At 44.8% G+C, this 26505-nt stretch overlaps 1 protein-coding gene across 1 annotated transcript in view; it reads left to right on the top strand.

Moving 5' to 3' along the window:
* dnm3a (dynamin 3a) overlaps nucleotides 1-26505 on the top strand; it is a 452439-nt gene that overhangs the window by 384510 nt on the left and 41424 nt on the right. The window contains exon 17 of the mRNA XM_085978004.1: nucleotides 2785-2943. Within this exon, the coding sequence (XP_085834130.1) occupies nucleotides 2785-2943 (159 nt within the window). The remainder of the gene's footprint in view (nucleotides 1-2784; nucleotides 2944-26505) is intronic.

A 26505-nucleotide genomic window follows, 5' to 3' on the forward strand; every position in this document is an offset into this window, starting at 1 on the left:
GTCAACGCTGTCTGAGGTAGTTTTGGCTTCTGACCATAACTTTGCAGGTACTTTGGTTTTTGACCTTCATAACTTTGATTGCCTAGATATTATGGGGGCTGCAATGGATGGGGGCGTCGTCCTGCTCCGTTACATTCGGCGGGCACAGAGACGCAGAGAGAGAGTGGCAATCATGGTCAGTCGGAGGAGGGCCAACAGGCCTCTGTACAGGAGACCTTACCCTCCCAGGGTATTTGGCCAACAGTTCTCCTACATTAATATGTCTGAGGAGCAGTGTTTGCGAAGGCTACGCTTCAGCAAGGAGGTGGTCACTGAGCTCTGCCACCTGCTTCAGCCAGATCTGCAGCCTCAACTGAGGAGCAGGACGTCTCTGTCGGTGGCAGTGAAGATAACAGTGGCTCTCAACTTTTATGCCACCGGCTCATTTCAGTCAGCTACTGGGGACATCGCCAATATCTCCCAGTTCGCGGTGCATTGCTGCATCCGTCAGGTCACAAATGCCCTCTTTAAAAGGAGACAAGAGTATATCTCTTTCCCCATGACCCTGGACAAGCAGCAAGAACGCGCAATGGGCTTTGCGATGATAGCGGGCTTCCCCATGGTGCAGGGCACCATTGACTGCACGCATGTGGCGTTGCGTGCGCCGCATGAGAATGCCGAGGATTTCCGCAACCGAAAGGGCTTCCATTCCTTAAACGTTCAGTTGGTCTATGACCACAGACAGCTGATACTCACTGTCAATGCCCACTTTCCTGGCAGCAGCCACGATGCCTTCATCCTACGCCAGACTTCTGTGGCAGACCTTATCCAGGCACTGCATCACCCAGGTGGTTGGCTTCTCGGGGACAAGGGATATCCTCTGTGTACCTAGCTGATGACACCGCTCCGTACGCCCAACACCCCTGCTGAGCTGCGATACAACGAGAGCTATGAAGCTACCAGGAACATCGTTGAGCACACAATCGGCGTGCTCAAGCAATGGTTCCGATGTCTGGGCATTGGGGCTTTTAAGACCCTCTGGCCATAAAGTGAGGTTGAAATGGAGGGATGGAGAGGTTTTGACGACCCGAGTGAGGTCGTTGAACTTTTTCCTACATTGGATATGGGTCCTAGGCACCATGCTGCTTGAGGAGACTCTCTGAGCCACCTCCCTCCACACTCTTCTGTACTCGCGTGGCAAAGGCCTCCTGCCACTCTCTGGGTACAGTATAGATCTTCTGCGCTCCACCGCGCCAACCAGAGCCTCCAAGGCCCGCTCGCTGAAGCGCTGTGCTCGCTCCCTGGCCCTCTCCATAGTCCTTGGCTGCAAGATTTAGCCACAGGTTTGTCCAGGCCGAGATTCAAGGCTCCAATGAGCAGGGTGTGGCTGCAGAGCAAGATCAACCCTCCCCTTTAAGAACTGACCGGCGCTAGTGTGTCTGTGTTCAATCGCTAACTGACAGCACCTGCGCTGCGCCCACGCTCTGAGGTAGCGCCTCGCTCCTCGGCCTTAGTGCCTTAAGAGAGGTGTGTAGCGCCTGATTTAGCGCTCCAATCACCTCCAGGGGCGATAAAAGCCAAGTTTGCAGTCGAAGGCGATAATTAGCGCCAAGCGCTAAATTTTGTGCACGGCCGATAACGGTGCCCCAAACAAGGCTATACTGAATTTCTCCCCCTTAGATCTTAACCACTGCTCCCATTTTCTGTCAGACAGCAGGTGCTGGTAATGGAGGATGGCTGCACCAGAGCTGCTGGGAGTGGAGGAGTTGTGGGCTTGGGCTGGGGAATCCCCTATTGGTACACGGCCGGCGGGGTGGTCTGCACCCCTGGAGTCTACCCACCATTCTTACACCACATTCTCGGGCCATGGGAGCCTTCACTTTGCCAGATTTTCCATGCTTCCTTCCCCTCTGCTATTCTGCTGTAACCATTTACACCTCCTTTGGACTCCTCTTTTGTTTCTTTACTTGTCTATTACCACCTGCTTTTGCCTTGCACCATCATCCTTTTTGTAATTTAATCACTCCTGCCCTCCACCCTATCATAGACCTTCACCCTTGTCCTTTTCCCTGGCTCTGCACTTGCTTAACATCTCTAGCATCTTCGAGTTCTGATGAAAGGCCATCGACCTGAAATGTTAACTCTGTTTTTCTCTCCACAGATGCTGCCTGACCTGCTGAGTATTCCCAGCATTTTCTGTTTTTATTTGAAACTAGTTCTTTGGTGCCAAAATAAATAAAAATACATCAAATATATGTTAAGGTCTGTGCAGATAGATTGCTTTGTTACCAATTAAAACTAGACAGACTTGTTGGGCCCATTAACTATTTCCTTTTTCTGAAAGTTCTTATGTTGGACTCTGATACAGAATAGGCCAGCTTCGTCCACTTTGCTAGTCTAATGTTATTGGTATGTGCAATCTGAATGAATTAAATGGCATTTATACAGTGCTATTTCACTCATACCTGCCATGTGAACTTTGAACAGCTTCAAGTTGCCTCACAAACAAAATACCTTTTATGGAGTTTAGAATGTATAGGTTCTAGTAGCACACGATATTTTTATTATATCATACTGCACAGTGAAATTTCCCAAATTCTAGCTTCATTGCATCCACACAAGGTATAGATACACCTCAGACTTCTAGCACTTCAGTTGGAAATCGTATTGGGTAAACTTGGCAGTCAGTTTCAACGCAGAAAATATTTTTATTGCACCAGAACTATAAGAGAAAATGCTGTGAAAGTTGTCATTGTAGTGCTTGACTTCAGTTTGTATCTGTTTCTGCTTTCTGCACAACCTGAGAATGAGGAGGCAGCAGGTACAGATAACTTTTCCATGGACCCTCAGCTGGAGAGACAAGTGGAGACTATTCGCAACTTAGTGGAGTCATACATGTGTATCATTAACAAGACTATCCGGGACCTTATGCCAAAGATAATTATGCACCTCATGATAAATAATGTGAGTATTACTCAGCTTTTGCAATACAATGCAAATAAATAGAATATGAGCACTGCTTTATACTACATTTTAGAATGAAGTTCACTTATTTTTTAAATTCAGATATGTATTTTGCTATGTAACCAAAAAAAGTTCTCTTTCTAAATTGCTACAGAAATGGCCAACACATTTATTGCACCTTACTGAGTTATTTAGTTTGGGAGAAAGTCAAATCATTAACAATATCTAAAATATGTGTCTTGCCAGATTTCCATGACCTCTGTTTTTATTAGCCCAGTAAATGAATAGAGTTGTCTCCCAATCATTGTGGATAAAAACTTTTAGCAATGCAACACTAACTGCTAAGTTTTTTCCCCCCCAGAGAGTGGTTAGAATGTGGAACTCACTAGCACAAGGAGTAACTGAGGTGAATAGCAAAGATGCATTTAAGGGGAAGCTAGATAAGCATATGAGGGAGAAAGGAATAGAAGTATATGTTGATGCGGTTAAATGAAGAAGGGTGGGAGGAGGCTCGTATGGACCATAAACAGCGGCATTAACCTGTTGGGCCAAATGGCTTTTTTCTGTGCTGCACCTACTTTGTAACTTTGTCATTGGCGACCACATCTTCAGCTGCCTTCCCTCCTTAATCCCTTCTGCTTCTCCACCTCCCTGTCCTCCTTTAAATCCCTTCTTAAAACCCATCGCTTTGAGCAGGTTTTTAGTCACTGCTCCTAATATCTTTGGCTCACTGTCCTATTTTTTCCTTGCATCTTTTTGAAATACCTTGGGATATTTTTCTGTGTTAAAAATGCGATATAAATGCAAGATGGAGTTGTTGTATGTTTTATCATTTATACATCTGGTAGGAAGGTACTGTCAAGAAAGCATAAAACTCCAAGTACATTAGATCCACCTTGGAGTTTAAATTCCCATAAAGGTCAACTATTTTTAATATATAAAACATTTCCATTTACTCTGTTGCAAGATATTATGGCTAAGATCACTTAAGGTCACATTTACCAATCAAATTTCTTGGCTTTCTTCCTATACTGTAATAACTTTAATAGAAACCCCAGAGTAAATACAGTGTTCAGTGCCACAAGCTAAATCTATGAAGTTTCTACTTTGTAAACATTAGTAAGCGCACAAAAAATTAGCCATTGCTTTGCTAATTATTTAGATACCAGCATTAAAGTTTAATGTCCTCCTATCAATGCCTTATTTACACAGTGATTTGATTTTTAACAATTGACTTTCCCATGAATCTGTTCTCTGACTATGTTCACACCAATAATTACCTTTAGAATTACATAAGAACATAAGGATCTGTGCACTAGGACGAGGTTATCTGAAACATTAAACTTGGTTGTCTACTTTCTAAAATTTAACAACTAAGTGGATTGGACTGCAGTTAACCTCTATCTTTCTTCTTTCCTCAAAATCACACCCATCTATGATTTGCCGTGGAGTCAGAGTTATACAGCACAGAAAAAAGCCCTTCGGTCCATCGTGTCCGCACCGGCCATCGAGCCCCGTCTATTCTAATCCCATTTTGCAGCACTTGGTCCGTAGCCTTGTATGCTATGGCGTTTCAAGTGCTCATCTAAATGCTTCTTGAATGTTGTGAGGGTTCCTGCCTCTACCCAGATCCCAGTTTCCACTCGCCTTCTCTTCCCCTACACTTCAAGTACTGCCCTTCCTTCAACTGTTCCTTGGGCCCAGCGCCACCGATCCGAGTCATGCCAATCCCCAGCACCTACCCCTTTCATTTGTGCTGCCATGGTACCATTACCTCCACCCAGTGTGCTGCCAGACCCCAGATAGATCACTCTGATTCCTAACCACATTCAGAGGCTCAAGCTGCCCATTCCCTTCCCACCATCTAAACCCATTCCATTCCAGAAAAGGAACACGTGTGAATGAAGCTTATACTCCTTTCTGCCCATCTGCAATAGAAATTTGGTTGGTTCCTTTCCAGAATAATTTACAAATCAAGCAATCATCATATCAGATGACATCTTATGCCACAACTCAACAATTCAAACTACAAAGTTCCCCGTTAACTCTCATTTAATTAATGGTTACGTATTTTTGAAAGTATGTCACGTCACCTGACTCAGTTCAGAGAATTTACTATTTTATACCATAATTATTATTTTAAAAACTGAAATCATATTTGCTGTCATTCTTCATTTTGCTGAAGAAAATCATTTTGTGCCCCTCCTGCTGATTTCGGCAAGGTTTGGTATTTTTGGTGTTGCTATGCTGCAAATTAGCTGCAGTATTCCTTTCTCCCTAATGTGTTTATCGAGATTCCCCTTAAATGCACCTATGCTATTCGCCTCAACTACTCCCTGTGGGAGCAAGTTCCACATTCTAAACACTCTCTGGCTAAAGAAGTTTCTCTTGCATTCCCTATTGGATTTATTAGTGACTATCTTATATTTATGGCCACTAGTTTTGGTCTGTCCCACAAATGGAAACATCTTCTCTACGTCTATCATAGAATCATAGAAAGTTACAGCACGGAAGGAGGCCATTTCGGCCCATCGTGTCCGCGCCGGCTAACAAAGAGCTATCCAGCCTAATCCCACTTCCCAGCTCTTGGTCCATAGCCCTGCAGGTTAGAGCATCCCAAGTGCACATCCAAGTACTTTTTAAATGTGTTTAGGGTTCCTGCCTCTACCACCCTTTCAGGCAGTTAGTTCCAGACCCCCACAACCCTCTACGTGAAGATATTTCCCCTCAAATCTCCTCTAAACCTTCCACCAATTACTTTAAATCTGTGCCCCCTGGTTTTTGACCCCTCTGCTAAGGGAAATAGGTCCTTTTTACCCACTTTATCTATGCCCCTCATAATTTTATACACCTCAATAAGGTCTCCCCTCAGCCTCCTCTGTTCCAAGGAAAACAGACCCAGCCTATCCAGTCTTTCCTCATAGCTAAGATTCTCTACTCCCAGCAACATCCTTGTAAATCTCCTCTGTACCCTCTCCAGTGCAATCACATCTTTCCTGTAATGTGGTGACCAGAACTGCACGCAGTACTCTAGCTGAGGCCTAACTAGTGTTTTATACAGTTGAAGCATAACCTGCTCTTGTATTCTATGCCACGGCTAATAAAGGCAAGCATTCCGTATGCCTTCTTAACCACTTTATATACCTGGCCTGCTACCTTCAGGGATCTGTGGACATGCACTCCAAGGTCCCTGTGTTCCTCTACACTACTCCGTGTCCTACCATTTAATGTGTGTTCCCTTTCCTTGTTAGCCCTCCCCAAATGCATTACCTCACACTTCTCCGGATTGAATTCCATTTGCCACTGTTCTGCCCACCTGACCAATTTATTGATATCTTCCTGCAGTCTACAGCTTCCTCCTTCAGTATCAACCACACAGCTGATTTTGCTATCATCTGCAAACTTCTTAACCATATCCCCTATATTCAAGTCTAAACCATTGATATATACCACAAAAAGCAAGGGACCTAGTACTGAGTCCTGCGGAACCCCACTGGAAACAGCCTTCCAGTCACAAAAACACCCATCAACCATTACCCTCTGCTTCCTGTCTCCGAGCCAGTTTTGAATCCAACTTGACACTTTGCCCTGGATCCCATGGGCTTTTAACTTCCTGACCAGTCTGCCATGTGGAACCTTATCAAAAGCCTTGCTAAAGTCATTTTGGAAGGGGAGGGTGAATAGCCAGTTGTCGTGGTGCATATAGGTACCAACAATATAGGTAAAAACCGGGATGAGGTCCTAAAAGCTGAATATAGGGAGTTAGGAGGTAAATTAAAAAATAGGACCTCAAAGGTAGTAATCTTAGGATTGCTACCAGTGCCACGTGCTAGTCAGAGTAGAAATAGAAGGATATTTCAAATGAATACGTGGCTAGAGGAATTGTGCAAGGGAGAGGGATTCAAATTCCTGGGACATTGGAACTGGTTCTGGGGAAGGTGGGACCACTACAAACTGGACGGTTTGCACCTGGGCAGGACCGGGACCTAAGTCCTAGGGGGAGTGTTTGCTGGTGCCGTGGAGGAGGGTTTAAACTAAAATGGCAGGGGGTTGGGAACCTGTACAGGGAGACAGAGGAAAGGGAAACAAGGACAGAAGCAAAAGACAGGAAGGAGAAAAGCAAAAGTGGCAGTCAGAGAAATCAAGGCCTAGAAATTGGGTTGGGGCGCCAAAGTGGCGCAAAAGTCGGCGGAGCGCAGGATTTAGCGCAGCGATCTGAGTGATACCGATCGCCAGAAATTCAGTTTCAGTGCCCCTCGAGGGAGATGGGGCGAGGCTCCAGGCGCTCCACGTCCCTCTTAGGGCGCTGAAACTGATTATTGCAGCGCAACGTGCCGCAGCGCCACATGCTGCGGCACAGCACGCTGCGGTACTGCAGGCCTTCCTCCCACTGTTAAGGGGGAGGTGCCTGCAACAGCGCGACCCCCGATCGCGAGTGCCGGCAAATGAGCCCGGCACAAAGGAGAAGTGCCGGGCTCTCGGGAAACAGCCGGCAATGCCGCGGGGGGGGGGGGGTGGTTAGGAGGCCGGGGCGGAGGTGCTGGCAGGCTGCCGCCGAAAAAGCGGCCGCCCCGCACCTCCACCTTAACTTGCGCCGCTGCCGGCACAGTAAGGCCCCGTGAACCGGCGCGGGTAGCGAGCGGCGCAACTGCAGCGTTCGCTACCAAATATCGCGAACGGGGCACGAATGGGGCGCTGCGCACACCGATGACGTCATCGGTGGCGGCGCAGCGCAAATGCCTAACGCCACCATTAGCGCCCCTACTGAATATCGCCGGAGACGCAGCCAGTGGCGCTACAGCCACTGACTGCCTCTTTAGGCGCTAACAGGTGGCGCTACTCACACAATTTCTCCCCCCAAGGGTTTAAATCAAACATGGCCACAGTAAATAATAATTCTAAAAGGTCTAAGAGTGTTAAAAATACAAGCCTGAAGGCTTTGGCCTAGAAATTGAGTTTTGGCGCAGCCAGGGCTTTAGCGCCGGAAGTTAGTGCCGGCGCTAAGTCCCCCTGCGCGCGCCAAAAATTCAGTAGCGCCGCGCCCAAACGGCTGCCGGCGCTACTGGAGGGTTTCAGCGCCTCCCAATGGGCGCTAACTGCCCCATTGCGGCGCTGTTCCGGCGCTGCGGCACCCGATGCGGTGCGGCAGGCTGGGGACGTGCAGGCCTCCTCCTCCCGTTAAGGAGGAGCTGCCTGCACCCGGCCGCGGCCCGCGCAAATCAGCTTAAAAATGAGCCCAGCACCTCGGACAAGTGCCGGGCTTGCATCTGTTCCGGGGGGTGGGGGGAGAAGTCCGGGGAGGGAGCTGCGGGCAGGCGGCCGGCGGGAAAGTGGCCGGCCGCCGCGGGGCCTTTAATGCGCCGGCGCAAACTGGAGTAAGGCACCTCTGACAGAACGTTGCTTGCGGCTGCCACGGGCGAGGCGGCCGCAACTCAATTTCGGAGTTCGGGCGGGTTACCACGGCAACCGGGATGCTGCGCACACCGATGACGTCATCGGTGCCAGCGCAGCGCTACCGGTGCAACGCCGATTTAGGGCCCCAGGGAATTTTTAAACTGGCCATAACTCTGGCGCTAGTCCCTCTAGCGCCTCAAAAGCGGCGCTAAGGCAACTGAATTTCTAGGCCTTTGTGTCTTAATGCGAGGAGCATTCGTAATAAGGTGGATGAATTAGATGTGCAAATAGTGATAAATGGATATGATATGATTGGGATTACGGAAACATGGCTCCAGGGTGACCAAGGCTGGGAACTCAACATCCAGGGGTATTCAATATTCAGGAAAGACAGGCAAAAAGTAAAAGGAGGTGGGGTAGCATTGCTGGTTAAAGAGGAGATTAACACAATTGTAAGGAAGGATATTAGCTCTGATGATGTGGAATCTGTATGGGTAGAGCTGAGAAATACCAAGGGGCAGAAAACATTAGTGGGATAGCAAAATACTGCAGCTGCTGGAAATCCAAAATAACAACAGAGAATGCTGGAAAAACTCAGCAGGTCAGGCAACATCTGTGGAGAGAAATTTAGAAACATTAGTGGGAGTTGTATACAGACCCCCAAACAGTAATGCGGAGGTTGGGGATGGCATTAAACGGGAAATTAGAGATGCGTGCAATAAGGGCACAGCAGTTATCATGGGTGACGTTAATCTACATATAGATTGGGCTAACCAAATTAGTAACAATACTGTGGAGGAGGAATTCCTGGAGTGTATACGGGATGGTTTCCTGGACCAATATGTCGAGGAACCAACTAGAGATCAGGCCATCTTAGACTGGGTATTATGTAATGAGAAAGGAATAAATAGCAATCTTGTTGTGCAAGGCCGCGTGGGGCGGAGCGATCATAATGATAGAATTCTTCATTAAGATGGAGAGTGAAGTATTTGACTCAGAGACGAGCGTCCTGAATTTAAATAAAGGAAACTACGATGGTATGAGGCGTGAGTTGGGTAGGATTGATTGGGGAATGTTACTCAAAGGGTTGACGGTGGATAGGCAATGGCAAACATTTAAAGATCGCATGGATGAACTACAGAATTTGTTCATCCCCGTTTGGCATAAAAATAAAACAAAAAAGGTGACTCAACCGTGGCTAACAAGGGAAATTAGGGATAGCATAAGATCCAAGGAGAGGACATATAAATTGGCCAGAAAAAGCAGCAAACCTGAGGATTGGGAGCAGTTTAAGATTCAGCAAAGGAAGACGGGATTAATTAAGAGGGGGAAAATAGAGTATGAGAGTAAGCTTTCAGGGAACATAAAAACTGACTGTAAAAGCTTCTATAAGCTTATTTAAAAAGGGAAGTAGACAAAAGGCTGGAAACTATAGACCAGTTAGCCTAACATCTGTGGTTGGTAAAATGTTGTAGTCCATTATTAAGGAAGCAGTAACAGGACATTTGGATAAGCATAATTTAATCGGACAGAGTCAGCATGGTTTTATGAAGGGGAAGTCATGTTTGACAAATTTGCTCAAATTCTTTGAGGACGTAACAAACAGGGTGGATAAAGGGGAACCAGTGGATGTGGTGTATTTGGACTTCCAAAAGGCATTTGACAAGGTGCCACACAAAAGATTACTGCACAAGATAAAAAATCACGGGATTGGGGGTAATATACTGGCATGGGTGGAAGATTGGCTATCTAACAGAAAACAGAGAGTTGGGATAAATGGTTCGTTCTCGGGCTGGCAATCTGTGACTAGTGGTGTTCCGCAGGGGTCAGTGCTGGGACCCCAACTCTTTACAATCTATATTAACGATTTGGAGGAAGGGACCGAGTGCAACATATCCAAGTTTGCCGACGATACAAAGATGGGAGAGAAAGCAGTGAGTGAGGAGGACATAAAAAACCTGCAAAAGGACATAGACAGGCTAAGTGAATGGGCAGAAATTTGGCAGATGGAATATAATGTTGGAAAGTGTGAGGTTATGCACTTTGGCAGAAAAAATCAAAGAGCAAGTTATTATCTAAATGGCGAGAAACTGCAAAGTGCTACAGTACAAAGGGATCTGGGGGTCCTGGTGCATGAAACACAGAAGGTTAGTATGCAGGCACAGCAGGTGATCAGGAAGGCCAATGGAATCTTGGCTTTTATTGCAAAAGGGATGGAGTATAAAAGCAGGGAAGTCTTCCTTTCAGTTATACAGGGTACTGGTGAGGCCACACCTGGAATACTGCGTACAGTTTTGGTTTCCATATTTAAGAAAAGATATACTTGCTCTCGAGGCAGTTCAGAGAAGGTTCACTCGGTTGATTCCGGAGATGAGGGGGTTGACTTATGAGGAAAGGTTGAGTAGGTTGGGCCTCTACTCATTGGAATTCAGAAGAATGAGAGGCGATCTTATCGAAACATATAAGATTGTGAGGGGGCTTGATCGGGTGGATGCGGGGAGGATGTTTCCACTGATGGGTGAGACTAGAACTAGGGGGCATAATCTTAGAATAAGGGGCTGCCCTTTCAAAACTGAGATGAGGAGAAACTTCTTCACTCAGAGGGTAGTAAATCTATGGAATTTGCTACATCAGAGAGCTGTGGAAGCTGCGACATTAAATAAATTTAAAACGGAGATAGACAGTTTCCTAGCTGATAAGGGAATTAGGGGTTACGGGGAGAGGGCAGGGAAGTGGACGTGAGTAGATTCGGATCAGCCATGATCCTATTGAATGGCGGAGCATGCTCGAGGGGCCGTATGGCCTACTCCTGCTCCTGCTTCTTATGTTCTTGTGTTCTTATGTATAGATATGTGAAGAGAAAAAGATTGGTGAAGTCAAGCGTAGGTCCCTTGCTGTCAGAATCAGGGGATTTTATCATGGGGAACAAAGAAATGGCAGACCAATTAAATACATACTTTGGTTCTGTCTTCACAAAGGAGAACACAAATAACCTCCCAAAGATGTCGGGGAACATAGGGTCTAATGAGAGGGAGGAACTGAATGAAATCAGTATTTGTAGGGAAATGGTGTTAGGGAAATTGACGGGATTGAAGGCCGATAAATCCCCAGGGCCTGATAATCTACATCCTAGGGTACTTAAGGAAGTGGCCCTAGAAATAATAGATGCATTGCTGGTCATCTTCCAAAATTCTATAGACTCTGGAACAGTTCCCATGGATTGGAGGGTAGCTAATGTTACCCCACTATTCAAAAAAGGTGGTAGAGAGAAAACGGGGAATTATAGACCGGTAAGCCTGACATCGGTAGTGGGGGAAATGCTAGAGTCCATTATAAAAGATGTAATAGCAGAGCACTTGGAAAACAGTGACAGGATCGGACAAAGTCAACATGGATTTACAAAAGGTAAATCGTGCTTGACTATTCTACTGGAATTTTTTGAGGATGTAACTGGTAGAATAGATAAGGGAGAATCAGTGGATGTGGTGTATTTGGACTTTCAGAAGGCTTTCGATAAGGTCCCGCATAAGAGATTAGAATGTAAAGTTAAGGCACATGGGATTAGGGGTAAGGTACTGACTTGGATAGAGAATTGGTTGGCAGACAGGAAGCAAAGTGTTGGAATAAACGGGTCTTTTTCCGAGTGGCAGGCAGTGACTAGTGGGGTACCGCAGGGATCGGTCCTAGGACCCCAGCTATTCACAATATAAATGATCTAGACGAGGGAACTACATGTAATATCTCCAAGTTTGCAGACGAGACAAAGCTGGGTGGGCGTGTGTGCCGAGAAACTCCAGGTTGGGTGATTGGGCGGATGCATGGCAGATGCAGTATAATGTGGATAAATGCGAGGTTATCCACTTTGGTGGCAAAAACAGGAAGACAGATTATTATCTGAACGGCAATAGATTGGGCGAAGGGGAAGTGCAATGAGAGCTGGGTGTCCTTGTGTACCAGTTGCTGAAGGTAAGCATGCAGATGCAGTAGGCGGTTAAGAAGGCAAATGGTATGTTGGCCTTCGTAGCGAGAGGGTTCGAGTACAGGAACAAAGCTGTCTTGCTGCAGTTGTACAGGACCTTGGTGAGACCACACCTTAAGTATTGTGTGCAGCTTTGGTCGCCCTATTTGAGGAAGGATGTTCTTGCCATGGAGGGAGTGCAGCGAAGATTCACCAGACTGATACCTGGGATGGCAAGAGTGACATATGAGGAGAGATTGGGTCGATTGGGCTTATACTCGCTGGAGTTTAGAAGAATGAGAGGGGATCTCATTGAAACTTATAAAATTCTAACAGGACTAGACAGACTAGATGCAGGAAGGATGTTCCCGATGGCGGGGGAGTCCAGAACCTGGGGTCACAGTCTAAGGATAAGGGGTAAGCCATTTAGGACAGAGATGAGGAGGATTTTTTTCACCCAGAGAGTGGTGAACCTGTGGAATTCTCTACCACAGAAGTCAGTTGAGGCCAATTCATTAAATATATTCAAGAAGGAGTTAGATATATTTCTTAAGGCTAAAGGGATCAAGGGATATGGGGAGAAGGCAGGGACAGGGTACTGAGTTTGGATGATCAGCCATGATCTCATTGAATGGCGGAACAGGCTCGAGGGGCTGAATGGCCTACTCCTGCTCCTATCTTCTATGTTTCTATGTCCATATAAAGTACATCAAACACACTACCCTCATCTACCCTCCTTGTTATCTCCTCAAAAAATTCAATCAAGTTTGTCAGACACGACCTTCCCTTAACAAATCCGTGCTGACTATCCTTGATTAACCCGTGTCTTTCTGAATGAAGATTTATCCTGTCCTTCAGAATTCTTTCCAGTAATTTTCCCACCACCGAGGTTAGGCTGACTGACCTGTAATTACTCGGTCTATCCTTTTCTCCCTTTTTAAACAAGGGCACCATATTAGCAGTCCTCCAGTCCTCCGGCACCACACCTGAAGCCAGAGAGGATTGAAAAATGATGGTGAGGGCCTCTGTTATTTCCTTTTTTGCTACCCTATCAAACTTTCATAATCATAAGTACCTCGATCAGGTTACCCCTCAGTCTTCTCTTTTCTAGAGAAAAGAGCCTAACCTGTTCAATCTTTCCTGATAGGTATAACCTCTCAGTTCTGGTATCACCCTAGTAAATCTTTTTTTCACTTTCTCCAGTGCCTCTATATCCTTTTTACTACATGAGGAGCAGAACTGTGCACAGTAGTCCTAAGTGTGTTCTAACCAAGATTCTGTGGAAGTTTAATAAAACTTCTTTGCTTTTCAGTTCTATCCCTCTGCATTGCCTGAATAACCTGCGTCGCTACTTTTAGTGATTTGTGTATCTGCACCCTGAGATCCCTCTGCTCCTCTACCCCATTTAGACACTTGGGGTGGGGGGGGAATTTTAACCTAAAAAAAGGGTGGGTTTGGAGCGTGGGGATAGTTAAATTGTTAAAAATCGCAATCCCGACCTCAACCCACCTCCAACCCACCCACTTCCAGTTTTAACAGAGGTGGGGCGGGCAGCCAACCCGCTGCCAGGAGGCGGGACATCAAGTTAAATATTTTATTGAGGCTGGAAGCTTCTTTAACCTCCATTTTGTGTTTAACTGTAGCTGGTCAGGTTTTACACACCTCGTAAAACCTGGCAGTTTATAGCAAGGCGCAAGGACTGCTGCATCCAGGAGGTAAGTGCCTTTATATCTATCTCCTGGATCCAGGGTCCCTGCCTAGCCCACCCCCCGTGATCGGAGACCCCATCATGAGGTTTCCCGCCCGCCTCGGCGCGCCACCCCCGCCCCAACCCGCCTTCACCATGAAAATCCAGCCCTTATTTTCCAAGGCGTATGTGGCCTCCTTATTCTTCCTACCAAAATGTACCACCTCACACTTTTCTATATTGAAGTTCATTTGCCAATTACACACCCATTCTGCAAGTTTATTAATGTCCTCTTGAATTTGTCGCGGTCCTCCTCTGTAGTAACTATACCTCTCAATTTGGTGTTGTCCGTAAGTTTTGAAATTGTACTTCCGATTCCCAAGTCTAAATTGTTTATGAAAATGGTGATCAACAGTGGTCCCAGCACAGATCCTTGTGGAACACCACTTCCTAACTTTTGCTAGTATTAGTAACTACCTTTAACCCATACTCTCTGTTTTTGCTTAATAGCCAGCTTGCTATCCATTCTGCTACTTGTCTTCTGATTCCACATGTTCTGACCTTAGTCATAAGTCTACTATGTGATACCTTATTGAAGGCCTTTTGAAAATCCAAATATATTACGCCTACTACATTACCCTCGTCTACCCTTTGTTACTTCTTCAAATAATTCAATAAGGTTGGTCAAGCATGACCTTCCCTTTTGAAATCCATGCTGACTATTCTTTGTTATATTTTGAATTTCTAGATGTTTTTCTATTCCATCTTTGAGTAAGGATTCCATTATTTTTCCTACCACCAACATTAAGTTAATTGGTCTATAGTTACCTGGACTTGTTCTATCTCCCCTTTTAAATATAAGAACCTCACTAGCTGTCCACAGTCCTCTGGCACTATTCCCTTTTCTATTGAATTTTTATATATATATGTAATAGTGCCTCTGCTATCTCGTCTCTAACTTCTTTTAATATGCGCGGATGCAATCCACCGGACATGGGGTTTTATCCTCTCTAAGTTTGATTAGTTTTATCAATTATCTCCCCTTTCTATCTCCACTGCCTTTATATCCTTTTTGATCTCTTCTTCTAATGTCTTGCCCACCATGTTAGTCTCCCTGGTAAATACTGAAGCAAAGTAATTATTTCATATTTCTGCCATTTCGCTCTCATTACCTGTGAGATTATCGTGTGTACACCTGAATGGCCCTATCCCTATCCTGATTTTTCTTTTGTTAGTTATGTGTCTGTAGAATACTTTATTATTTCTTTTTATCACACAGAAATCACATATTCCTTGATAATTTAATTTTGTAGTTTCTCTTTTTCTCTTTACCTTTATAATTGTTTTTTTGGCTTCTTTCCTAACCTTTCCATATTCCCTTTTGTCATCCTCTCCTTTGTTGTCTTATGTACTTAGTGTATGCATTTTCTTTAGTTTCAATTTTTCCCTTTTCTTTATTCATCCATGGGTAATTTGTTCTTGCTTTTTAATGGGATATATATCTCCTGGACTGTGCTGATCACCGTTTTAAATATTTCCCACTGCTGTTCTATTTCTTTGTCAGTAAAGTTCTCCAGTTTTTTTTTCGCTAGTTCCATTCTCACCCCCTTAAAATCATTTTTTCCCAATTTATTACTTTGGTCTTTGTCTTACTTTATGTCCTTCTCAATCTTTGTTTTAAACCTTATTATGTTATGATCGCTATTGCCTAGATGTTCCCCTACACTTACTTTCGCGAGGCTCAAGACGTCGTGGATAGCACGTTTAACCAGTTGGTCACACCGCAGGTAAAGGTTGCAAAGGCAGAAAGGGAATGGGTGACCACCAGGCAGAGTAATAGGCGCAGGCAGATAGTGCAGGAGTCCCCTGGGGTCATTCCCCTCTCAAACAGATATACCACTTTGGATACTGTTGGGGGAGATGGCTTATCAGGGGAAGGCAGCAGCAGCCAACTTCCTGGCACCGGGGGTGGTTCTGCTGCACAGGATAGGAGGAGAAAGAGGGGTAGAGCTATAGTAATAGGGGATTCTATTGTAAGGGGAATAGATAGGCATTTCTGCGGCCGCAAACGAGACTCCAGGATGGTGTGTTGCCTCCCTGGTGCAAGGGTCAAGGATGTCTCAGAGCGGCTGCAGAACATTTTGGAAGGGGCGTGTAAACAGCCAGTTGTTGTGGTGCATATAGGTACCAACGATATAGTTAAAAAACGGGATGAGGTCCTAAAAGCTGAATATAGGGAGTTAAGAGGTAAATTAAAAAATAGGACCTCAAAGGTAGTAATCTCAGGATTGCTACCAGTGCCACGTGCTAGTCAGAGTAGAAATAGAAGGATATTTCTGATGAATACGTGGCTAGAGGAATGATGCGAGGGGGAGGGATTCAAATTCCTGGGACATTGGAACCAGTTCTGGGGGAGGTGGGACCAGTACAAACCGGACGGTTTGCACCTGGGCAGGGCCGGGACCAATGTCCTAGGGGGAGTGTTTGCTAGTGCTCTGGGGGAGGGTTTAAACTAAAATGGCAGGGGGTTGGGAACCTGAGCAGAGAGACAGAGGAAAGGGAAACAAGGATAAAAGCATAAGATAGGAAGGAGAAAAACAAAAGTGGCAGTCAGAGAAATCAACGGTTTAAATCAAACATGGCCACAGTAAATAATAATTCTAATAGGTCTAAGAGCGTTAAAAAAGCAAGCCTGAAGGCCTTGTGTCTTAATGGGAGGAGCATCCGTAATAAGGTGGATGAATTAGCTGCGCAAATAGAGGTAAACGAATATGATTTGATTGGGATTACGGAAACATGGCTCCAGGGTGGCCAAGGCTGGGAACTCAACATCCAGGGGTATTCAATATTCAGGAAAGATAGGCAAAAAGGAAAGGGAGGTGGGGTAGCATTGCTGGTTAAAGAAGGGATTAACAATTGTAAGGAAGGATATTAGCTCTGATGATGTGGAATCTGTATGGGTAGAACTGAGAAATACCAAGGGGCAGAAAACGTTAGTGGGAGTGGTATATACCTCGAAACAGTAATGCGGAGGTTGGGGATGGCATTAAAAGGGAAATTAGAGAAGCATGCAATAAGGGCACAGCAGTCATCATGTGTTACTTTAATCTACATATAGATTGGGCTAACCAAATTAGTAACAATACTGTGGAGGAGGAATACCTGGAGTGTTTACGGGATGGTTTCCTGGATCAATATGTCGAGGAACCAACCAGAGATCAGGCCATCTTACACTGGGTATTATGTAACGAGAAAGGATTAATTAGCAATCTTGTTGTACGAGGCCCCTTGGGTCGGAGCGATCATAATATGATAGAATTCTTCATTAAGATGGAGAATGAAATAGTTGACTCAGAGACTAGGGTTCTGAATTTAAATAAAGGAAACTACGATGCTCTGAGGCGCGAGTTGGGTAGGATTGATTGGGGAATGTCACTCAAAGGGTTGGCGGTGGATAGGCAATGGCAAACATTAGTTCATCCCAGTTTGGCATAAAAATAAAACAAAAAAGGTGACTCAACCGTGGCTAACAAGGGAAATTAGGGATAGCATAAGATCTAAGGAGAGGACATATAAATTGGCCAGAAAAAGCAGTAAACCTGAGGATTGGGAGCAGTTTAGGATTCAACAAAGGAGGACAAAGGGATTAATTAAGAAGGGGAAAATAGAATATGAGAGTAAGCTTGCAGGGAACATAAAAACTGACTGTAAAAGCTTTTATAGGTATGTGAAGAGAAAAAGATTGGTGAGGTCAAGTGTGGGTCCCTTGCAGTCAGAATCAGGGGAATTTATAATGGGGAACAAAGAAATGGCAGACCAATTAAATACATATTTTGGTTCTGTCTTCACAAAGGAGGACACAAATAACCTCTCAGAGATGTCGGGGAACATAGGGTCTGATGAAAGGGAGGAACTGAAAGAAATCAGTATTTGTAGGGAAATGGTGTTAGGGAAATTGACGGGATTGAAGGCGGATAAATCCCCAGGGCCTGATAATCTACATCCTAGGGTACTTAAGGAAGTGGCCCTCGAAATTGTAGATGCATTGCTGATCATCTTCCAACATTCGATGGAATCTGGAACAGTACCCATGGATTGGAGGGTAGCTAATGTTACCCCACTATTCAAAAAAGGTGGTAGAGAGAAAACGGGGAATTACAGACCGGTAAGCCTGACATCGGTAGTGGGGAAAATGCTAGAGTCCATTATAAAAGATGTAATAGCAGAGCACTTGGAAAACAGTGACAGGATCGGACAAAGTCAACATGGATTTACAAAAGGTAAATCGTGCTTGACTAATCTACTGGAATTTTTTGAGGATGTAACTGGTAAAATAGATAAGGGAGAACCAGTGGATGTGGTGTATTTGGACTTTCAGAAGGCTTTTGATAAGGTCCCGCTTAAGAGATTAGCGTGTAAAGTTAAGGCACATGGGATTGGGGGCAAGGTATTGACTTGGATAGAAAACTGGTTGGCAGACAGAAAGCAAAGAGTTGGAATAAATGGGTCTTTTTCCGAGTGGCAGGCAGTGACTAGTGGGGTACCGCAGGGATCGGTCCTTGGACCCCAGCTATTCACAATATATATTAATGATCTAGACAAGGGAACTAGATGTAATATCTCCAAATTTGCAGACGACACAAAGCTGGGTGGGCGTGTGTGCTGTGAGGAGGATACCGAGAAACTACAGGATGATTTGGACAGGTTGGGTGATTGGGCAAAAGCATAGCAGATGCAATATAACGTGGGTAAATGTGAGGTTACCCACTTTGGTGGCAAAAACAGGAAGGCAGATTATTATCTGAATGGCAATAGATTGGGAGAAGGAGAAGTGCAATGAGACCTGGGTGTCCTTGTGCACCAGTCGCTGAAGGTAAGCATGCAGGTGCAGCAGGCGGTTAAGAAGGCAAATGGTATGTTGGCCTTCGTAGCGAGAGGGTTTGAGTACAGGAACAAGGATGTCTTGCTGCAGTTGTACAGGGCCTTGGTGAGACCACATCTTGAGTATTGTGTGCAGTTTTGGTCACCTTATCTGAGGAAGGATGTTCTTGCCATGGATGGAGTTCAGCGAAGATTCACCAGGCTGATACCTGGGATGGCAGGAATGATGTATGAGGAGAGATTGGGACGATTGGGCTTATACTCGCTGGAGTTTAGAAGAATGAGAGGGGATCTCATTGAAACTTATAAAATTCTGACAGGATTGGACAGACTAGATGCAGGAAGGATGTTCCCGATGGTCGGGGAGTCCAGAACCAGGGGTCACAGTCTAAGGATAAGGGGTAAGCCATTTAGGACAGAAATGAGGAGGAATTTCTTCACCCAGAGAGTGGTGAACCTGTGAAATTCTCTACCACAGAAGGCAGTAGAAGCCAATTCATTAAATATATTCAAGAAGGAGTTGGATATATTTCTTAAGGCTAAAGGGATCCAGGGGTATGGGGAGAAAGCAGGGACCGGGTACTGAAATTGGATGATCAGCCATGATCGCATTGAATGGCGGAGCAGGCTCGAGGGGCCAAATGGCCTACTCCTGCTCCTATCTTCTATGTTTCTATGTTACTGCTCTTATCTGTTCTGGTTCATTTCCCATTATTAGATCCAGCAGTGTTCTCTCTCTTGTTGGGCTTTTACATACTGGGTAGGAAAAGAGTCCTGCACACATTGTAAAAACTCCATTCTCTGTACCCCTTTCACTACCTCTTCTTACCAGTTTATTTGGGTGTAGTTAAAATCTACAATGATTATTATTGTATGTCCTTTACTCATTTCACATATTTGCTTACATATTTTTACCTCCACCTCCTTTCCATGATTAGATAGTCTGTAGTATACCCCTACTAGCATGATTGATCCCTTATCTTTTATTTCAATCCATATCGATTTTGTTTCTATCCTTCTGTTCGTTATGTCCCCTTTTCCTACTGCCATTATGTTATCTCTAATTAGTGCAGCTACCCCCTCTTTTTCCCCATCCTTTCTGATTATGTCCTAACCTGCAGTATTTAGTTGCCAGCCCTGTTCTTCATGTAGCCATGTTTTAGTATTCCTACTACATCCGGTTCCTCTCTACGGATTATTGCCTCCAGTTCCCCTGTTTTATTTTGGATGCTGTGTACATTGCTGTACAGGCAGTTCAATTCATCTTTAATAGTTGTTTCTTTTACTTTATTTTTAACAGTCCTTTAATACTTCTGTTTTATAACAGTATTTGTTCCCTGACCGTTTGTTACCCTTATCCTTTACCTTGGTCTGACTTTTACTCTCATCTCCTATTTCTTTTATCTTCAGACATATGTTATTTTCACCAGAACCCTCCCCCGTCTTACTAGTTTAAGGTTGTATTATCAGCCCTATTTATCCTTTATCATTCTCCTTTTGAGATGAAAACTAAATGTTGTTGCACCACTTTGCATTTATCCATATCAATTACTATTAACTAATCATAAATCTGTTTGGTGGACCTCTCCAGAGCAATTTGATTAACATGAGGCTGCTATGAATTTGGCAGTACATATGGTCCTCTAGACCATCGCCAAAGTCGTCTCCTTTTTTGTATTTTACTTCCTCATCCCTCACTTAGAAATATCCATTTTATTTGACCCTTCAAAGGAAATGTTGCTTTCTCTATCTACTTGTGAGGTGAAACAAATAAACAGTTGAATAATCCATTGCTTAAATTTTAAATATACGCTCTTGTTGCTATTTAACATTGAGATATATTGCCACCACACATCTCACTGCCATTTCTCTGATCTCCTGAACATCCCCTACACTCAACAAGGTTACCTCATTTACGAATACTTTCATTCCTGTTTGAATTGATTTTGCTGCTTATAAATCTACAACCCAACTGGTTGAGCTAAAGCTGTAAAAGTAGAAATCAAAGAGATTACTACTTTATCCACACACTCTTAGGACCCTAGTAATATGAATCCTGCACTCCAGGCTCCCTGTTTAAAGTACCATACCTGTTTTTACTTTTTTTTAAATATTCTCATCATTGACTGGCTGCCATTTTATTGTTTTAATCAGAGTGTAAACTTTTTAAGTCAAGCAAATATAGCATTTGAAATAGGTTTGAAAATGTAGACCCAAAAGCTTGTTCAAAGAGATAGGTTTTAAGAAGCGTCTTAAAGGAGGAAAGAGAGGTAGAGAGGCGGAGAGGTTTAGGGAGGGAATTCCAGAGCTTAGGGCCCAGGCAGCTGAAGATATGGGTGCCAATGGTGTAGCGATTAAAATCGGGAATGCGCAAGAGGCCAGAATTGGAGGAACGCAGATATCTCAGAGGGTTGTAGGGCTGGAAGATGTTGCAGAGATAGGGAGGGGCGAGGCCATGGAGAGATTTGAAAACCAGGATGAGAATTTTAAAATCAAGGCATTGCTTAACCAGGAGCCAATATAGGTCAGTGAGCACAGGGGTGATGGGTGAACAGGACTTGGTGCGAGTTAGGATATGGGCAGCAGAGATTTGGATGAGCTTAAGCTTATGGAGGGTGGAAGATGGGAGGCCGGCCAGGAGTTGGTTCAAATAGTTAAGTCTAGAAGTAATAAAGGCATGGATGAGGTTTCAGCAGCATATGAGCTGAGGCAAGGGCAGAGTTGGGCAATGTTACGGAGATGGAAATAAGCGATTTTAGTGATGGAGCAGATATGTGGTCGGAAGCACATCTCCGGGTCAAATATGACACCAAGGTTGCGAACAATCTGGTTCAACCTAAGACAGTTGCCAGGGAGAGGGATGGAGCTGGTGGCTAGGGAACGGAGTTTGTGGCAGGGACCGAAGACAACCAGGCCAATATTTAATGTCCTGAGCCTTGGTTGGCAGATTTGGATGTCACCTGCAGAATGAATAATGGAACGTTGGAGGCTCGGGGTAAAAACTGCAGGCTCCCCAATTATTGTTACTAAAATGCATACTTCAGATTCAAATAAAAATGAAGAGACTTCTGCTTGTCTTGCCTTTCTTTTTTCTCCCATTGAATTTTTATTATTTATAATGTTCATTTTAATGGTGTGGGGCTAATATTACAGGAATAAAGTTGCTGCTGAACAAGCAACATTATTACTGTGCTACATATCCTGGTACAAAAGCTGAAAGCTTTACCCTGGGCCAACTGATTTTTTTTCTTAGTCTGGAATTTCCTGGACTTGCCATCAGTCTAAAGATTAAGACAAACCTGCATTGTGTTTTACAATTTAATTTATTTCAACATGTGATTAAGTAGCTGTGTGCCACAATTTCAAAATGCTTGGCTCAATTAGCAACAAGTCAAAAGGTGATTCATTGGAAAAAACACTTTTTTTGTTTAAAAATTCAATTGTTCTCAACACCAACAAGTACTTGCATTTATATAGCATCTTTAACATAGCAAAATGTCCCAAGGCGCTTAATAAGGGCGTTATCAATAAAAACATTTTTGGCACCGAGCCATAGAAGGAGATATCAGGACAGATGACCAAAAGCTTGGTCAAAGAGGTAGGTTTTAAGGAGCACCTTAAAGGAGGAAAGAGAGGTGGAGGGATTTAAGGAAGGAATTCCAGAGCTTAGGGCCAAGGCAACTGAAAGTATGGCTGCTGATGGTGGAGTAATTAAAATCGGGGTGTGTGAGAAGCCATAATTGGAGGAGTGCAGAGATCTTGAAGGCTTGTAGGGCTGGAGGAGGTTACAGAGCTAGGGAGGGGCAAGGCCATGGAGGGATTTGAAAACAAGGATGAGGATTTTTAAATTGAGGCGTTGTCAGACTGGAAGCCAATGTAGGTCAGCAAGCACAGGGGTGATAGGTGAACAAAACTTGGTGCGAGTTAAGATACGGGCAGCAGAGTTTTGGATGAGCACAAGTTTATGTAGGGTGGAAGAAAGGAGGTCGGTCAGTTTACCACAGTCACATAGGATGTCATTTGTGACTTTGATAAGGGCTGTTTCAGTACTGTGGTGGGGGCGGAAACCTGATTGGAGGGATTCAAACATGGAATTGCGGGAAAGATGGGCATGGATTTGGGAGGCGACAACACGTTCAAGGACTTTGGAGAGGAAAGGAAGGTTGGAGATGGGGCGGTAGTTTGCAAAGACAGAGGGGTTAAGGGTGTTTTTTTTTAGGAGAGGGGTGATGATGGCAGATGTGAAGGGGAGGGGGGACAATACCTGAGGAGAGGGAACCGTTAAAAATATCAGCTAACATGGGGGCCAGGAAGGGAAGTTGGGTGGTCAACAGTTTGGTCGGAATAGGGTTGAGGGAGCAAGAGGTAGGTCTCATGGACAGCATGAGCTCAGAGAGAGCAAGGCAGGAGATGGAATAGAATCTAGAGAAAGATGTGAGTTTAGATCTAGGACAGCAGGGAACATTAGAGGAAGTTTGGCCCGGTGGGCAAGGGGAAGGGAGGGAAGCGGCAGCTAAGCGGATGGTCTCGATCTTTGTGAAAGTCCATGAGCTCTTCGCACTTGTTGGAGTTGAGGATGGAGGAGGCAGGGGAGGGTGGTTTAAGAAGACGGTTTGTGGTGAAGAGAAGCCGGGGGTTATCTTTTGCATTCCAAGATGATCTTTGAATAGTGAGCAGGTTTAGGAGTGGAGAGCATGACCCGATAATGCTTTATATGGTCCAGCCAGATCTGGCGATGGCTGGTTAAACCAATTGTTCGCCATAGACGTTCAGACCTGCGTCCCTTGGACTTAAGGGAGTGGAGATGAGGGGTATACCAGGGGGAACAACTAGGGTGAGAGAGAGTAATGGTTTTAATGGGGACAAGAACATCAAAGATGGAGGAAAGGGTATGATTTAGCAGATCGGTAGCTGCAGAAATGTCATGATGAATTGTGGGCCAAAGGCTAAGATAGTTGAGAATTTGAAAGTGTCTTGAGCGAGAGTTTTTTCCCCAGGGTAGACAGAAGTGAGGTTGGGAGGGGAACGGGGAATGTGGGTAGAGAGCGCGACAAGGAAATGATCAGAGATCACCTTATCTGATAGTTACGATGGAGTAGCGAGGCCACGTGAAACGGTGAGATCAAGGGGGTGGCCGTGACTATGGGTAGGCGAGTTTATATAGAGGGCAAGATTTAGGGAGGAAAGGAGGGCAGTGAACTCAGGAAAAAGCATACTGAGAGCAAATGGAAATGATTATTTGAGTTCCGCACTGTGTCAAATATTTGTAATATTCTAAAGTAAAAGTAGTATTATTGGCAGTGTAGTGTATGTGCCTTTAAGAGCCCCATGTGTACTGTAATGCCGGTAATGGCCACTCGGGCTATATAAGCCTGTATATTGTGTTGTATCCGTTAGTTCCCCTCCAGACTTTGTTTAGTAAACACCTATCAAACCAACTCCTGTCTTCAGTGTCTCTATCAACACACAGACACAACAGTGGCGACGAAGTGGAAACGGACTTACCTGCAATTCAGCAGCACCTCAAGGACATCGATTCCTCTGGCGTCCAGAAAAATCAAGAAAGTGAAAGAAGCTGTGGTTTCACCAGCTGGCCAAGCTGGTGGCAGGTACTGCGCTAATCCTTCCTGGACGTCAGGCTGGGGCTCCAGCGGCTGGCTCTACAGCTGGGCCAAGCAGCGAAAGCGGAGGCAAGCAGTAACAGACGGGGAGGGAGCACTCGGGAGACGGCCGGCGCTGCAAGCAGGTCGGCGTTCAGACCTAGAGAGAAAGTCCGGCGGGAACGAGTCTCCAACTGTAAATAAATAAATAAATAAAAATAACGGAAACCGCGGGAAACAGCGTTGTCATCGGCAGCAGCGGCGGGAAAGCGCAGGAAGCGCCATATCTTTTCTGCAGAAAAGCGCAGGAAGCGCCATATCTTTTCTAAGATGCCTAAGTCTGGCAATATTGATGCTTTTGATAACGAGATAGAGGATTGGACCACATATGTGGAAAGAGTGGAGGTATATTGCACTGCAAATGGAATAGAAGATGAAAAAAAAGCTTCAGTACTGCTAAATCTAATGGGCGCAAAGACATACGGGCTGTTACGAAATTTAATCACTCCAGCCAAACCAAAGGACAAGAATTTTAAAGAAATTGTTGATACCCTACAGGAGCACTTAAACCCAACACCGCTGATGACAGCGGAACGATTCAAATTCTTCAAGAGAAATCAACACAAGAATGAAAGTAACGCTGATTACCTCACCGAATTAAGAAAGCTATCAAAACACTGCCAATTCGGGGCAGGACTAGCAGATTATCTTCGAGACAAATTCGTCTGCGGTCTCTTAAGTGAAGGAACACAGAAAAGGCTGCTTTCTGAAAAGGATTTAACACTGGACAAGGCTTTCAGTATGGCTGTATCATACGAAGCAGCCGCAAGAGGAGCTGCAGAGATACAACAAAAGACACAGGACTTCGGCACCCATGAAATGACACAGGATTTCGAGAGATGTTATCGCTGCGGCAGATCCACCCATGACCAGAGAGACTGCTGGTTCAAGGACAAAGCATGCAGGCAATGCGGAAAGATTGGACACATTGCACGGGTATGCCGATCTGGACAAAATAAATCCACAGACAGGGGAAAAAAAATCAATAAAGAAAAGTGCAGAAAGGTACAAATGATGACGGACAGTAGCTCCGAAGACCAGAAGAGCGATAGCGACTCCGACAACAAGAGACTAAGCTGTCTCAAATTACATAATGTACTTGCCAAAGATGATTACCAGACCATTTGGGTTACCCTCACGATAGCAGGGTCCCCAGTTAAAATGGAGCTAGATACAGGATCAGCTCTGACCGTCATAAATCGACGGGATTACGAGCGGCTATTTCCGCATATACCTTTAAAAGACACATCCATTATCTTGAAAACATATACGGGGCAGAAAGTATACCCCAAAGGAAAAATAAGGGTGCCTGTTGTATACAACGGCAAGGAAATACAAAAGTTGTATTTATACATTCTACAAGATGGTGGCCCACCGCTGTTGGGACGTGAATGGATCAGGAAAATACGTTTAGACTGGCACTCCATTCAGGCACTGACGGTGACCAGTAAGAAAAAAAACGATGATGACGTCATACCTGAACGATTAAAAAACATCTTGGCCAACGCCAAAGAAGTGTTTCAAGAGAAACTAGGAACCTTGAAAGGCATCACCGCCTCAATAAAAGTGGAAGATGCAGCAATTCCCAAGTTTTTTAAAGCAAGACCGGTGCCATACGCAATTCGTCCAGCAGTCGAGGCAGAGCTGGAGAATTTGGAAAATGCAGGCGTATTATCCAAAATAGATTGGAGCGAGTGGGCAACACCCATTGTTCCAGTCATGAAGAAAGCATTGAATAATGATAAATCTGAAGAACAGAGAAAAATTTGCATCTGTGGAGACTTCAAGGTGACTGTAAACCCGGTCCTTCACACGGTACAGTATCCTCTTCCGAGGATAGAAGATATTTTCGCCTCACTATCCGGAGGGAAACGTTTCACCAAAATTGACTTGGCACAGGCATATCTACAGATGGAGGTTGAAGAGGCCTCTAAAAAATATCTCACGATAAATACACACAAAGGTCTGTACCAGTACAATCG

Source organism: Somniosus microcephalus, chromosome 3, assembly GCF_052327205.1.
Source record: "Somniosus microcephalus isolate GS21.2 chromosome 3, FLI_Smic_1.0, whole genome shotgun sequence".
Lineage (NCBI taxonomy): Eukaryota > Metazoa > Chordata > Chondrichthyes > Squaliformes > Somniosidae > Somniosus > Somniosus microcephalus.